Raw genomic sequence first — 17349 nt, 5'->3', positions numbered from 1 at the left:
TGATGACAGGAAATCCCATACATTTTACATGTGTTACAGTATAACCTAGATATAATATATGTATGTAAATCCAATTTTCTTGTAGCACGTTAATTAAGTATTAGATTCCGAAGGTATAAGTAACCTGGGTAGATAGACAGTAGTGCTAATATTTTACATTCACTTCCCTGTGTTCCTTCTCTGGATGTAGTTGTTTCTGTCCATCATTGATCAACTGGAAGTGAGTTGGATCTTCTTTATGTTGAAGATATCCACTTCCATCAGAATACATCCTCATACAGTATTGTTGTTGGAGTGTACAGCGATCTTCTGGTTCTATTCATTTCTCTCAGCATCAGTTGATGTAAGTCTCTCCAAGCCTCTCTGTATTCCTCCTGCTGGTCATTTCTTACAGAGCAATAATATTCCATAACCTTCATATACCACAATTTACCCAACCATTCTCCAATTGATGGACATCCATTCATCTTCCAGTTTCTAGTCACTACGAAAAGAGCGAGCAGCTCTATTCTTAATAACTTTTGTTCTCTTTGCCAAGGAGAATGGATTTGGGACCAAAAGAACAAACAAGAAATGCCTAAGAAGGAGACTATACCCTAAATAACTAAGGTTATCCCTGGCTTCTGACCATCAATTCAGTCCATCTAGCTTAAGTTGAGCTGCATCTTAGGGTACTGGAAGGAACGATGGTTGTGCTTACAGCTTTGACTGCTGTGGAAGAACAGGAGGGATAACACAGAAATTGAAATAGCAAAGGTCATGATTTTCCAAAAGGGGCCTGCTAACTAAAGGTGGTCATGGTGGATATCTGGAATAGGATGTGGTGATTGAGTGAGTGGTGTGACCTTGCCAAGAACAGACTTTGCTAGGAGTATGAAGAAGATCTTTGACAATGAAGGGGGAAATGGGGAGAAATGGTGCATAGTACTTGAACCTTATGGGAATTGTTCAAAGAGGGAGAATATACTTGTATGGAGGGGCATATTAAGGAAGGCAGTGGTTCAAAGTAAAATAGAATTTTGAAGAATAGGAGGAGAAGGATAAACAAGAAAATGGGATGAAGGAAAATAATACAGTAATCATTACTGTGAATATGATGAGTTTACCCATAAAATAGACTACATAATGGATTAGAAACCAAAATGTTTATAAAATTTGAAATAGAAACACACTCAGAGTTAAAATAAATGGTTGGAGCATAATTTAATGTGCTTTAGATAAAATAAAAATAGTCAGGGATAGACAAAATAAAATCAAATAAAAAATAATCTGGGAAACTATGCATACAGCAGTACCAAAGACAATGAAATAATATCAGAAAATTTTATAACAGGTTTCTTTGGCATAGGCCTCATTTCTCAGATATATAGAGAATAGAGTCAAGTTTATAAAATTAAGAGCCATTCCCCAATTGATAGTTGGTCAAAAGATATAAATAAGCAGATTTCAGAAGAAGAAATTGAAGCTATATATAGTCAACTGATAAAATGCTCTAAATCGGGACTTCTTAAATGTTTTTCATTTGTGACCTTGGGTATGTAGTGTATAAAATAGTATCCAAATCAAATATTTACTGACAATAAATTACAAATTTGCAACCCTCACATTCAGTTATGAGACTCCTTATGGTTCCATAACCGCCAGTTTGAGAAGCTGGACTCTTAAATCACTATTGATTAGAGAAGGGCACATTAAAATAGCTCTGAGGTACTATTTCACACTTAATCAGGGATGAGATTGCTTGTTTCTGAGGTCCCTTAGAGTGTTGAGAGTATTTCATTCCATTAGATAACTGTGTGAAGTGGTTCCCTAGTCCAGTGCTGGACAAATCCTAGGCTCCAGCTGGCCATGGCATTCTTATCATGAATGAATGAACTTTTCTTCCCTGAAAGCACCAGACAACCGACAAGGACAAGGATGGGGGCAGGAGATGGATGGTAGCAATTTAGGAGAGCAGTTTGGTGAATAGTGGGCCCCATAGCCAGAAAATATTCTGCTTCATGTGCTTAACTCTCTCTTTTTGAGACTGTGAAAAGGAGTTTGCCTTCTGGAACTTTTTGCAAACCCTTAATGAGTTAAATATGGGTTGCAACTTGATCATGGGAACTAAAGCCTTGTGATCACAGGCTGCCCTTTCTCCAGCCCCTTTATCTAAACTGAAATCTTTTAGCTGGTGCCTCTGTGTGTGTGTGTGTGTGTGTGTGTGTGTGTGTGTGTGTGTATAAGATGTGTATACACACATGTGTACATGTATATATATATATGAACACACATACACACATGTAATTATTTCCAAATCCAAAACATACTTACTGAGATCTTCTCTAGTTTGTTACAAAAATTAGCTGTAGTGTTCTAAGAGTTAAGGCTAATCAGAGGTGCCCATGGGATTAAAGAAAAAGAGGAGGCAAGCTGCAGCATGCAAGAAAAAGAGCAACTCTAATCCCTAAGGAATTCTCCTTGTTTTTATGCATGACAGTTTCCAGAAAATCGGTGAAAGTGTTCAAAAAGGCCAACTTCTCCTTTGCTGGCTTGGTTAGTGTATATAATGGAAGCAATTTGAAAACCTTCAGATGAATTTATCTGATGAAAGAAATGATTAAGTGAATTTGCACATGTGTCCTTGAGGGCAGGGATGGTCTTATGATTGACAACGTCTTGCATATTGTAACTACTTAATAAATTAATTTAAAATAGGCATAGTACCAGATATAGAAAAATGGAACATGTGCTCACAAATGTGTATGTGTGTGGGGGATGCAGTTAGGGGTTAGACTTGTGAATTAATTGATGTAGGGAAAACCAGAATGAGTAAAACTCCCTCTATCACAGCAGATCTGTACCTTCTTCACAATTTCTAGTCTTAGGGAGTAGGCAGGGGTCCCTTGCCCAGGGTCCCATGGCAAATGTGTGTCAGCAATCCTGAGAAGCAGGATTGAGCCCAGATTTCTGTTCACTTCAGCCAAGTTTCATATGTATTTGTATAAAAAGCAAGTGTAAGACAGGCTGGTGTCTGACCTGTTGGGTAAAAGATGAGTCATAAGGTGGATCAGTCTTAGACACATGAAAGAATTGGAAACAAATCAGAGGCATCAACAAACCATCATTTGGCATCTGTTATATGTACACAGTTGTTGTTTGTTCTTTGTTCTTGAAGAGACCATGATGCCAGACGTGTAAGTGAATTGGGCTTAAATGAGGGGGGATTGTGCAAGGGCATGGAGCCGTCTGAGTCCAGTGGTCAGATACAGATCAGGATGAATCTTGGCCCTTGTACATAGTAAGAGGAGGTGGTTTAGGGAATGCATGGGTTCTACCTTCTGCGAGGTGAAGATGTTATTTAGATTGCTCGCCATGAGCACAGATAGGGAGACTAGAAGCCATTCTCTCCCCTTTTAGTTTTCTCTCTATTCACCATACTCATAAACCACTCCTGGAGTTTTCCCAATTTGAGCATGAAGGCTTTCCCGATCTTCCCACCTGTTTTCTCCATGCCAGAGTCCCTTATGTTTATGTATATTTGTGCTTATTCAGTTCAGTTATGCAGTCAATGGTTTTAGATATACTTGTTTCCTCCCTTAGAATGTAAGCTTCTTGGGATTACTCCATTCTTTGTTTTTGTCCCCTTTCCCCTAGTACAGGACAGAGCCCACAGCAGGCACCTGGATTCATTGCCCTTCTCCATAGTGAAGCCTTTGCTGCTTTCTCTAACTGGGCCAAGCTTATGCTTTCCTGGCATAGCATGAGAAACACCAGGCCTAATGGCTCATAGAATGGAGAGGTTATTTTTAGGGTTATTATTAGGAGTAACAAGGTTTTTTTTTGTTTGTTTGTTTGTTTTGCTTTTTTAAGCTAGCATGTATGTGAGGCTTTAAAGTTTGTAAACTGCTTTACAAAGGAGGTGTTTGAAAGAAATGGAACTATGGTCTCTGTTCTGTTGCAAAATCTCTGACAGGATTTGGATTGTGGAATTGGAGCATTGCTATACTGAGGGGCAGTCTTTAGAGCAATAGCCATAATTTTTATAGAAGTATCAATATAAATACATTAAAAATGTTTTTAACTTCATATTTTGATAATATGTTGATAAGATAATGATAAAAATAATTACTGTGCCATAAAAGCAGCAACTGTTAAGCTCTTTCATTACCACCTTCTTCAATCTGTCAATCAATAAGCATTTATGAAGTGCCTCCCACATGCCAGGCATTGTGCTAAGTGCTAGAGATACAGGAAAAGATAAAAGATAGAATTTGACTTCAAAGAACTCATAATAGATATGTTAATTTAGGGGTAATCACACTTGGGAGATCTTTGAAAGTATATTTGGAAGCAGGGCCTCTCCCCAAAGATGGGTGTAGGGGGAGGGGACAGAAATAACAATTCTATTATTCTTTGATATTAAGAAGATGTACTATGACCTAATAATTTTCTTTTTCAGGTTGTTCTGGAATGGAGCCGGGACCAATATCATGTTCTATTTGATTCATATAGAGATAACATTGCTGGAAAGTCTTTTCAGAATAGGTAAGATTTATTTTGAAGATTATTTTTGGATTTCTAGAGTCCATCTTGTAACTTTCCTTTGTAAGATAGCATGTCATTCTTTGTTATACACAAATGAAAAGTTCTGCAAGTATCTGTCTATAGAAGTATGTAATATGTGTGTTCAATGAAATACGGAGAATTTTAGTGCCTTGTTGAACTCTAAACTAGTTTAGACATCACCCATGTACTTGAGCTAAATTTACATGTGGATTGGGAAATCTCTGTGATGTAGGTAAGGTAGCAACTTTTCTAGAATAGTTACCTTCCAATGTTTCTCCTACTTATCATTCATTGTTTAGGTTTGTTAGGCTGTTAGCTGCCTCTAATTACAGAGGCGGCATGGAACAGTGGGTACTGCTTGACATTTAGTCTAAATGTCAAGAAGATACAGATTCAGACCCTAACTCAGACTTGTATTAACCATGTGACTCTTACTTTACTTTTTTAACATCATTTTTCTCGTCTGTACAATGAAAGGGTGAAGGTGAACTCCATAACATGTGAGGTCCTTTCCAGCTCCAAATTTATTATCCCCTGATATTTTGCAAAGAAATTAGATGCTTAGAAAATTGGATATTAAGATAGTCTTTAAATACATGTGTTTGTATGTATTGATTTTATGTATCTATGTTATCCTAATTTTAGATAGCTTTAAGCATCTTTGGTTTTTATGACAATGTATTTCAAATTGCTAGCAAAAACTACATGTAATGGGCCAGAACTCTGGAGAAATATACTTGAGGGGGCAGCTAGGTGGCGCAGTGGATAGAGCACCAACCTTGAATTCAGGAGGACCCGAGTTCGAATTTGGTCTCAGACACTTAAGACTTCCTAGCTGTGTGACCCTGGGCAAGTCACTTAACCCCAAGCCTCTGGGAAAAAAAAAGAGAAATATACTTGAGGCTAGGATTCTTACAACAAGGTGTTAACTCAGTGGAATTGATAATTGATATCAATTATAATTGATAAGTTAGCTGGTTTAGCATGGTGATTAATAGTTCTCTAATTCAGTATGATTGATTTAATCTTACAATAGATAATAGTTCCCTAAGTGATATGATTGACTTATATTCAGTATGATGAATGGATTTAATTGTAATAGAGTATTTAAGAGGTCAGAGTCAGACTTAGAGACAAACTCGGAGATAGAGGAGACAGAGGGACTGGAGGCTGGAGGACTCTAACATAAAGACCCTTATGGTGGCTGTCCTTCCTCCTTCACTTCTCCAGTAAGACCAAGACCCATCTGAAGGTCCTTGGTTTTAGTGAAGAAGTGGATCTCCCTTAATCTGTTGCCTCCTGCATTCCACTAAGACCAAGGCCCATCTGAAGGTCCCCCAGAAAGCTAGCTTGGCCCCAGGTGAAGGAGATAATAAAGACTTTGAACTTTATTCCTGACTTTTCATGTGGTGATTATTTTGCTGAAATCAAGGTCCATTTGGAGGATCTCCAGAAAGCTAGCCGGAACATTATAGCTGCAGATGGATTATAATATGCAAAGGTTTCAGCAACTTCTAAAAATTTTGTTCTGCATATTTATATTGGTCAACCTGCCATCTGGGGGAGGGGGGTGGGGGCAAGGAGGGGAAAAATTGGAACAAAAGGTTTGGGAATTGTCAAATGCTGTAAAATTACTCATGCATCTATCTGGTAAATAAAAAGCTATAATAAAAAAATTCTGTGGACATTTTAAGCTTTAATAGATAATGCTTAAGCTTGTATGCATTTTCTGCTAATTTGAATAAAAGTTGAAAAATGAAAAGAATGACATTTATCTATAAAATTCTTTTACATAAAAAAATTAGAATAATTTTTCAATCTCTTTTTGGAAATTCTGAAATCTGGCTCTCCTGCTAACTCCTCATGCTCAGTGTGACCAAAGCTTTTGTCTTCTTCACTAACCCTTTTACCTTGTTCATTTTTATCGATGACTTTGCCTGCCTCTCAGTCTCTGCATCCTTAAGTGCTCAGCTGGGCTCTTTTTTTTTTTTTTTTTTTTTTTAAGGCTTCTGGGCCTTTGTGGAGGGAGAAATCTTAAATGTGCTTCTCTGCAGCTTCTTCCCATTGCCTCAGACAGAGGTTTTGCTGCAGCTGGGCAGGAAGTAAGAGAGGAATCCTCCGAAGGAGAAACCAAGAAGGGGGGCAACCAGGGCAAAGCGGTAGAAGCAGAGATGAGTCAGAAGTAGAGAGGAAGCCAGCTTGGGTGGCCAAAGAATGATGGGGGGCATGGAGGAAGAAGTACTATTCAATGAGACTAGCACGATGGACTGGGGCCAGATTATAACTGACTCTGTACCCTAAGCCTAAACCTTACTGCAGCATACTGTAGGCTACTGGGCAGTGGGAGGAACCTGAGGAAAGAATCCCGGGTAGGAGGCCCTTGAATCACCTGAGTGACAAATTCCTGAGCTACAGTGGTAGCAGAGTGATTGGAATGAAGGGGTGAGGTGCAATGACCTTGGCTAATGCTTGTGATAATGAATTTGAAAAATAGGAGCGTGATGGCCAGGAGAGAAATAGGGATGTCTGGAAGAGAGAGGGAAGTTCGGATTTTGAGATGTGTCTGGGCTGTCCAGTTTGAAATGTCCTACAGTCTCTTGGTGATGTGGTGAAGCTCAGGAGACAGACAGTATTGGCCGTGTATATTTATGAGTCACCTGCCTCTATGGGCGTATCATAGATTGCTGAGGGAGAGTGTGGAGGGAGAGAAGAGGAGGATTTAGCATAAAACTTTGGCCAGTACTCACAGTCAAGGAGTGTATCCTGGTTGTTAAGTCAACATGGACTCTGTGGACTAGCCAGAAAGATGGGAAGAGAGTATCCTGGAAGAGAGGGTTGCCCTTGAGTGGGGTGAAGACTGAGAAAAAAAACATTAGATTTGACATTTTAAAAGATCCTTGGCCACTGTGCTGAGAGCAGTTCCTTTTGTGTGATAATGCATTTGGAAGCCAGATTGCCAGGGAGGACAGGAGGCCTTCCCATAAGCCCTGAAAGCTTGTTGAATTTGAATGTATCACTGGTAGCCTGTTGTCACCATGCCTTCCTCATTTGTAAATGGAACGTCTCTTGAGCTCTGTGATTTTAAGTTCCGTAGTATTCTGTTACAATTTTTCTAAGATCTTTTAGAAAGATCTTTTAATTTTACCAAAAAATTATTTTTAATGCTTCCTGACATTAGATAATGATCAAGCCTGAGTCACAGATGATGTAGATGTCATCTCTGAGACATGCTTTGTTTCTAATAGTCTACCTATCTGGAAACTGAAAATAGTGGTTTTAGTGGTTGGAACAAAGCCTCAGATAGAAAAGCCAGAGTCTAATCTTAGAGAAACTGCCAACTGACTCACTGACCTTGAGGAAGTCATGTGATTGTAGTGGGTGCAAGAAAATGACTCGGATACTGTTTATCTGCCCTAGAAGAATTAATATTTGGCACGAGCCTCCTTAGCTGGGCAAATTGTGATTTCATTTTATAACCCAATATGTCAAAATAACTTTTCACATGATCTGGTTTTCATGTGAAGCTTATTTATTTATTTATTTTTTTAACCATCAGATTTATCATCTTTGCATTTTACTTCGGCTAATGTTAAAATTAATCTGGTTCTGCTGGCAACTATTTAGGTGACCTCAATCAAGATATTTTGCTTAGAGGCTTTGATTTCAAAAACACTTTTACTCATTTATGTGTAAAATTGGGGGGTTTGGATTCTTTGATTCCATGTCTCAGTGGAAGGTGAAAGCCAGAGATTAAAACTGTACATCCCGGATCACTAAACCACATGAAGACAATTAATAGGATTTAATGGCTTTCTTACCAGAAATATATGGGAATACTGACTTTTTTTTTGGTTTGCATCAGTGCAGCCTTGAGGATTTCTTTCAGGTGAAGATAAAGAGCTCTTATTCCAAAACTTGGAGCAGAAAAAATTGAATGAGATTAGGTAACCCCATACTTAACAGTATGCAGTGGAAGCTTCTAGGAAGGTTAAAATTTGCACTAGGAAATATTTCACAATAGTAATAATCAAGTATTTATGGGATTAGACCAGATTGGGCTGTTTATAGTGTTAAGATTTAGCTTCCTCCCTGAACTCTAAAGGTTATAAGTACTTCCCTTTGGGAGTGATTACTGATCATCAGTTTGGGATTGATTACTAGGATCTTTTGCCTGCCAGAACTGTGCTAGGCCATAAAAGGCCATTCTTCCTAGCTTCTTTGGCAGGGGAATGAAAATACAGTCTTGAAAAAGAAATCCTCATGGCTTGTTTGCCAGCCCTCCCTGGAGCTCCCCTACAGCCTCCCCAACTTATTATCTAGCTTCTATTTGAGAAATCTCCAGTGACAGGAAACTCACTGCCTAATCTGTCAGCCCAGTCTACTATTAACATCTCCATTATGTTAAGAAACAATAGTGTGGTGTGGAAGAAAGCTGGCTATACTCAGAAAAACCTGAGTTCAAGTCCTATTTCTGATATAACTGATGTTAGTTGAAGGACTCATCTTCTCCAGCAAGGTGACTCTCCACTCCCTCAAGCTGCCTCTTTGGTAGAGGGTATTTCCTGCCTCTGATGCCCCATGGCCAGGCCATTGATAGAATTCTCTTAACAGTTGTTAGCCAATGTTCCTGGTTCTGCCTCTTAGAGCCAAGCAAGACAAGGCAGAACCCCCTTTTAAGTGACAAGCATCAGGTCCTTGAATAGCTACATGGTGGGGTATCATTTTCCCCAGTACTTCATGAGACTAAAACATCAGCAGGGCCTTTTCCTGTGGGAATGACAGATGTGATCTCCAGGCCTTTTACTCTCTTAATTATCACCTCCGCTTTGTCCACATGTTCTTTTTAACATGGAGGATACAGTAACTGACCCTATAACTCTGAGATCATCTGACTGGGGGAGAGGACAGCAGAACTAATTCCGTCTCGCCTACATTCTGGACACGCTATCACGTGATATGGTCCGACTGTGCTCTTCCCCATCCTCTTCCAAGAACCTCAGTGTTAACAGATGGATACTTAATACTCTTTATCCTAACTAGAAGAATTGGTATTTGTGTTTTTAGAAATAATCTTTAAGAGCAAATACGTGAAAACATCTTTTTACACCTAGCTTTCATATCAAACTTTGGTCATTTTTAAAAAAAGAATCAGATTATTTCAAAGGCTGATGTTAATATTAATATAAATCCAACCAAATCATTTAATCTTTTTGAGCTTTGGTTTCTGCAAGTCAACAAGCATTTGTTAAGTGTCTATCATGTGCCTGACGCAGTGCTAAGCATTAAGAATACAAAGAAACATAAGAAAATAGTCTTTGCACTTAAGGAGAGATGCTTGGGATACTGTAGACCATCCTCCAGCTGATATTAATTTCATAAAGACCATTTTTTGGTTCCAGATCTACGTATCTATATTATCTTCTCTAACCCATGTCTTTTCATCTTGTCTGCAAGGATAGCATGAGACTGCAATATTAAGTGAAAAAACCCAGGTGTCAGTCTTTCTGTGTTTGACCAGCCTACTAAATGCTATTTGTTGTTAATTTAACCTGATATGTTCTTGAAGAAGTTATGTATTTACTATTCACAGCCTCTCATAATAAATTCCTCCCAGTCATCCCTTTGATATTGTTGCAAAACTCAGCCGGAAATTGAAATTAAGTTTGCTGTCCTCTAGCATTTGAAGACTGCCTTTTTTTTTTCCATTTTCCATTTTCAAAAAAGTCAGGACAATATTTGCCCATTTCTAGGCTTGATTCTAACAACCTTGCTTACTTGAAAACTCATATGGAAAAGTACTAAACTCAGCATTTTGTCATATTCTTTGCTGAGAAACAGGTATACCATCCTAAAGTCTTTCCCTGATGTATCACTCAACCCTAAACAAAGAAGAATGAGGTTTGTCTGGCACAGCCTCTTAATCCATGCTCGTCCAAAAAGTCCTCTGACCATTTCTTTATCCATTTGATGTTGAAAGCTCTTGGACTGGGAATTGAGAAATCTGAGATTTTAGTCTTGACATTTTCTGTTAAATTTTCCTATGTGGAATATTATGTGATTATGAATCATAGAATGCCCCAGTATTTGAAGACTTCGGACTATTAACAATTTACAAGACAGCAGAGAGACACCTGGTGAATATGTGCAAACACAGCATATCGCAAAGATAATTTACTTACAAGAAGAGACATCAATAATATCCAGGAAATAGGGGATCAGAGAAAGACGTGGATTGGTTATATGGCAATTAAGGCTTAACAGATGAGTCTTCTGAGTGAGGGGATACCAGAATGAAGGGATAGCAAAAAGAGAAAAAGCTCTAAGAAAGCCTTTAGTCATGAAAGGATCTTCTTTGGAGAATTTATATGAGGACATGAGCAAAAAAAAAAAAAAATCCCAAGCTTGAGAAGTCATGGAGGAAAGAGAGGATCACGAGAAAAAAATTTCTCTTCCTTCTCTTTCATCACAGAATGAATACTTTGTACCCCAGTGTTTTCTTTTTATGCCCTAGTTGCCAGGAAATTGGTCATTTCTCAGGGCTTTTAGATGTGTAACTCTTGCATGGCCTTTGTTCCATTTTTAACCTATACTTTGTCTAGTACATTATAGAGTATCCCTATCTTCATTGTGCAGAGTATTTAATAAATCTTATTGATTGATTGATTCTGTAATTTTAGTTCATGTCCTTCCATAAATCCTCTATTGGATTTATTTATCCCAAAGGGTTCCTGACCCAAGAGAGCTGAAGTAGTCTCTGCTCTAGATCTACATTTATAAATGTATAAACTGCATTTTTATAATCATTCAGAAGCAGACCAGAGAACCTGTTGATTTGGCATTTGTGATAATTTAGAAAAAAGATTTCCACTATTTTTGGGGGAAAAAAAAATTAAGCTGAAAAATGGAAAAACATTCATAGAATTTTAAAGATGGCACATTCAATAAACATTCAAATAATTATTTTGCTAATTTCCATTTTTCTTCATTAATTTTGTCCTCAAGCACCTGCATGCTTCCTTAGCGAAGGATCTGTATCTTGCTTGTCGGGCTTTAAATCAGTTGATTATCAATTGAATAATTTTAAAAGCATTGGATAGCTGACTATTTAAATGACTATATTACGAATTTATTTATTTATTTTTTTGGGGGGGTATAAAGGGAAAGTTATCCTCTCCCATTTATCTTTTTTTTTTTTTCCCCCCCATAAATGATTGAATGCTTTGGAGATAGATACATTTGTTGTATGTAAATGCAAAATCCCAAACTGAGACATAAATCGATGGTCCCAGGATACTAATCCTACACATATATTGGTTAAAAACTTCACTTTTTGCTGTTTCAGATAGCTCTTTCCCTAGTTTGATTTAAGTCAAAGAAGTTTCATTGTTTTGGAAATGTGTATATTTGGTACTTTACAAATGTAATTCATTGTTGCCCAGTAGATACTTGGAGAAGAAAAATGGTCATGTGGCTTTTATAAGTTGGTGATTCAAACTCTTTTTTGAAGTTTTGTTGTAATCCATGTGGAAAATTCATTCTCCAATGTTGTATGGACCTTTCTCCTTCAGGCTCTGTTTGCCCATGCCCATTGATGTGGTCTATACCTGGGTTAATGGCACTGATGTTGAACTGCTTAAAGAACTTCGGCAGGTGAGAGAACAGATGGAAGAAGAACAGAAAGCAATGAGGTAAGACTGGAGCTCCCTTCTCCATCCTCCCCAAAAGTCTTTTGTCAGCATCTGGAGAGGCTGAGCTTTAAGACAACCAGTACAAAATTTAATAGGGATAGAAAGGAATATACCTTTTTCTAAGCAGTACATGGCTGCTACACAAAAATTGGCACCTACACCATATATTAGGGTATGAAAGCATCACAATTATGTGCAGAAAGGCAGAAATAAAGTGCTTCCTTTTCAGGCCATGATGCAATAAAACTTACATTCAACAAGGGGCCAGGGAAAGATAGACTAAGAATCAATTGGAATTAAATAATCTAATTCTAAAGAATGAGTGGTTTGAACAACAAATCATAGAAATAATAATTTCATCCAAGAGAATGGCAATGATGAGACAAAATACTAAAATCTATGCGATACAGCCAAAGAAGTTTTTAGGGGAAACTTTATATATCTAAATAGTTATATGAATGAATAAAATAGAGAAAGAGATCAGTGAATTGGGCATACAACTAAAAATGTTAGAAAAAAGAACAAATTAAAAACCCTCAATTAAAAACTAAATTAAAAATTCTGAAAATCAAAGCAGAGATTAATAAAATTGAAATAAGAAGACTATTGAACTAATTAATAACATTTAAGAATTGGTATTATGAAAAACTAATAAGGGGGCAGCTAGGTGGCACAGTGAATAGAGCACCAGCCTTGAATTCAGGAGGACCAGAGTTCAAATCTGGTCTTAGACACTTAACACTTCCTAGTTGTGACCCTGGGTAAGTCACTTAACCCCAGCCTGGGGGGGGGGGGACTAACAAAATAAAGCTTCAGCTAATTTGAGTAGAAAAAGAAAAGAAAAAAATCAAATAGCCATCATCAAAAATGAAAAGGATGAACTCACCACCAATGAAGAAGAAATAAAAACATTAATTAGGAGGTATTTTGCCCAGCTGTATGCCAACAAATCTGACAGTCTAATTGAAATGAATGAATATTTACAAATTGCTCAGATTAACAGAAAATAAATTACTTAAGTAGTCCCATTTTAGAAAAAGAATTTGAACAAGCCATCAGTGAACTCCCTAAGAAAAAATCTCCAGGACCATATGGATTTATTTACAAGTGAATCCTACTAAACATTTAAAGAATAATTAATTTCATTACTATGTAAACTATTTGGAAAAATAAGTAAAGAAGGAGTCTTGACAAATTCCTTCTATGATACAAATATGGTACTGATACCTAAACCACAAAGAGCCAAAATAGAGAAAAAATTACAGACTGATCTCCCTACTGAATATTGATGCAAAAGAATGTACGGCTAGTTTAATATCAGGAAACTGTTGCCATAATTGACTATATCAGTAACAAAATTAAGAGAAATCATATGATTATCTGAATATGATGCAGAAAAAACTTTTGACAAAATACAGCACCCATTCCTATTAAAACCACTGGAAAGCATAGGAATAAATGGAGTTTTTCTTAAAATGTTAAGCAGCATCTGTTTAAAACCATCAATAAGCATTATTTGTAATAAGGAGAAGCCAGACACATTCCCAGTAAGATCAGGGATAAAACAAGGATGGTCATTATCACCAGTATCATTCAATATTGTATTAGAAATGTTGGCTTTAGCAATAAGAAAAAGAAATTAGAATAGACAATGAGGAGATAAAACTATCACTCTTTGCAGATGATACGATGGTATACTTAGAGAATCTTAGAGAATCATCCAAAAACTTATTTAAAACAATTAACAGCTTTAGCAAAGTTACAGGATATAAAATAAACCCACACAAATACCAGCATATTACTAATAAAGGTCATTAGCAAGAGACAGAAAAAGAAATTCCATATAAAATAACTGTAGACAAAATAAAATATTGGGTGTCTTCCTGCCAAAACAAATCCAGGAACTATATGAACACAATTATAAAACACTTTTCACACAAATAAAGTCACATATAAGCAGTTGGAAAAGTATCAATTGCTCATGGGTAGGCCGAGCTAATATAATAAAAATTACAATTGTAGTGTCTAGATCACTAGAAGTGGCTCTACTGAGCCTGTATCCCAAAGAGATATAGGGAATAAAAGAGGGAAAAGGACCCACATATACAAAAATATTTATAGCAGCTTTTTTTGTGCTGGCAGAAAATTGGAAAATGAGTAGATGCCCATCAATTGGGGAATGGCTGAATAAGTTATGGTATATGAAAAATATTTTATAAAAAATGATGGACAAGCTGATTTTAGAAAGATCTGTAATAATTTACATGAACTGATGCTAAGAGAAACAAGCAGAACCAAATACTGTAATAGCAAAATTGTGTGATGATTAACTATGACAATGGTTCTTTTCAGTGATTCAGTGATCCAAGGGAATGTCAATAAATTTTGGATGGAAAAATTCTATCTGCATCTAAAGAGAGAGCTATGGAGATTGAATATAAATGAGTACATGCTATGTTCTCTTTTATTCTATTTTCTTTTTTTTTTCCTCTCATGATTTTTCCCTTTTGTTCTGATTTTTCTCTCTCAACATGATTCATATGGAAATATGTAAAAAAAAAAATTAATGCACATTCCTTCCCTCCCTCCCTCCCTCCCTCCCTCCCTTCATTTTTCCTCCACCTTCCTCCCTCCCTTTTAAAAATTTCAGGTTGTTTTTTTTTTTTATGTATTTAGTATTTTATTTTTACCCAGTTACACTTTAAAATATTTTACATTTATTTTTAAAATTTTTGAGTTCCAGCTTCTCTTCCTTTTTCCCCATTCCACCTCATTTTTTTTCCTCTGAGGCTGGGGTTAAGTGACTTGTCTAGGGTCACACAGCTAGGAAATGTTAAGTGTCTGAGATCACATTTGAACTCCGGTCCTCCTGAATTCAAGGCTGGTGCTCTATCCACTGCGCCACCTAGCGGGCCCCCCATTCCACCTCATTGAGAAGACAGGTTGATATGGGTTATATATGTGTAATCATGTAAAACATTTCCATAATAGTCATGTTGTAAAAGAAAACATAGATCAAAGACTAAAACCTCAAGAAAAATAAAGTTTAAAAATTATGTTTCAATCAGTATTCAGACATTATCAATTCTTCTGGGAATGGATAGCATTTTTCATCATATGCTCCTCAGAATTGTTTTGCATCATTATTTCAGAGAATAGTTAAGTCATTCACAGCTGATCCTCTTTGTTACTGTATACACAGTTTACCAAAGTGATATTTCTTTAAGTACAGGTCTGACTACTGTTACCATCCTACTCAGTAGTTCCAGCAGTTTCTTTTCACTTCCAAGATCAAATACAGAGTTTGGTTGAACATATCTACCTCTTTATAAGCTGGCTCTCCTGCTCTTCATCTTTATGAAGATCCAGATCTGGCTCTTTTTGCCCCCTCACCTGTCTCTTAGTTTTCCTGACTTACTTTGAGACTCAGCTCAAATCCTATCTTTTATGGGAGTTTGTTCTGGTCTGCTAATACCATCCCCTTTCAGATTTATGCTTTTTATTGTTTTTTTGTTATTTTATATTTTTTGTTTTGATAATAGCTTTTTCTTTTTTCTCAAATAATAACTTTTTACTTACAAAGTGTATGCAAAGATAGTTTTCATAATTCACCCTTGTAAAAGCTTGTGTTCCAGAATTTTTTCCCTTTCTTCCCCCCTCCCCTTCCCTAGACAGCAAGTAATCCAATATAGATTAGACATGTGCAATTCTTCTAAACATATTTCTACATTTATCATGCTGCACAAGAAAAATCAGATCAAAAAGGGGGAAAAAATGCAAAACCAAAAAAAAAGCAAGCAAAAAAAAGGAAAAAAAAGTGAAAATTCTATGTTGTGATCCACATTCAGTCTTCATAGTCCCCTCCCTCAATGCAGATGACTCTCTCCATCAGTAGTCTGTTGAAAATAGTCACCTCATTGTTGAAAAGAAACACATTCATCATAGTTGATCATCACATAATCTTGCTGTTGTTGTGTACAATGTTCCCTTGGTTCTACTCACTTCACTTATCAGTTCGTGTAAGTCTCTTCAGGCCTTTCTGAAATCATCCTGTTTATAGAACATCTTAAAGAACAATAATATTCCATAACATTCATATTCATTCAGCCATTACCCAACTGATGGACATCCACTCAGTTTTCCAGTTTTCTTACCACAATGATAAGGGCTGCTACAAACATTTTTGCACATGAGGGTCCTTTCCCCTTTTTTATGATTATAGAGTACATTTTGTATGAGGGCATATTATTACGTATTATTTCCTGCAGTAGAATTTATTCTTCCTGAGAGCAGGGACTAGGCTTTTTTGTTGTTATCTAGCATTTGCCCAATAGTAAGTGCTCAATAAATGGCTTACTGACTGACATAACAGGTGGTGGAATACCTTTTGTTATCATTAATAATAATTAACTGGCTCATCAGACATTCTATTTCTGTCCATTCTTCTCCTGATACCAGCTGAACATCTTCATCCATGTGTATATATTCTATGGTGATCTTAATTTCATTATTTTTATTTAGAGAAATTCTTGGGAAGAACTCCACAGAACCCACAAAGAAAAGGTAAACATTAGTTTTTACTGAATAAGAGTTGAAAAACGAAAGTAATTTTATTACTATATATTAGTTATGACTTTTATGCATTAGTTTGTATTTGAGCAAAAACACAAAGGTTTCAAGTCCTGAAATCTGCCATTTGTCAAGCTGACATTATTGGATTTGGTCACCTCATGATCAATGACTTATTCTGTCCTCACATTGAGGGGGAGACCATTGTTTGGAGGAGGGAAGGACAGGTAAAAGTTGGGATGAGTGAGGATTCTGGAAAAACCAAGGAAACCTTTTGGGAAATAGGAGGCCTTGCACTGATGAGAGTGAGACAGTGGGGAGGGGATTGGTTTCTCACAATCTCAGATTTCACATCTACAAAATGGGGCTAACTTGCACATAGTTGTAGATAATGATGTAGATAAAAAACCCACATATGGTTTTTATTTGTGTGTTTTTGGTTTTTCTCATAAACTTTATGAACCATGCTATAAGTATGTGAATGATTAATTTCTGTGACAACTTATAGTGAATAAATATTTAAGAATTATTTTTTAAAATGTTA

The 17349-nt window shown here is 36.7% G+C and overlaps 1 protein-coding gene across 2 annotated transcripts in view; it reads left to right on the top strand.

The window, feature by feature from the left end:
* The window catches only part of GNPTAB (N-acetylglucosamine-1-phosphate transferase subunits alpha and beta), an 86249-nt gene that overhangs the window by 13872 nt on the left and 55028 nt on the right, over window positions 1–17349 (top strand). For both annotated transcript variants that reach the window (XM_074271396.1, XM_074271395.1), the window contains exons 2-4: window positions 4442–4527; window positions 12117–12236; window positions 16758–16799. In XM_074271396.1, the coding sequence (XP_074127497.1) occupies window positions 4442–4527; window positions 12117–12236; window positions 16758–16799 (248 nt within the window). The remainder of the gene's footprint in view (window positions 1–4441; window positions 4528–12116; window positions 12237–16757; window positions 16800–17349) is intronic.

The sequence above is a fragment of the Sminthopsis crassicaudata genome, chromosome 5 (assembly GCF_048593235.1).
Source record: "Sminthopsis crassicaudata isolate SCR6 chromosome 5, ASM4859323v1, whole genome shotgun sequence".
Classification (NCBI taxonomy): domain Eukaryota; kingdom Metazoa; phylum Chordata; class Mammalia; order Dasyuromorphia; family Dasyuridae; genus Sminthopsis; species Sminthopsis crassicaudata.
Note: the sequence above shows the minus strand (reverse complement) of the source record. Positions and strands in the feature narration are given on the sequence as shown.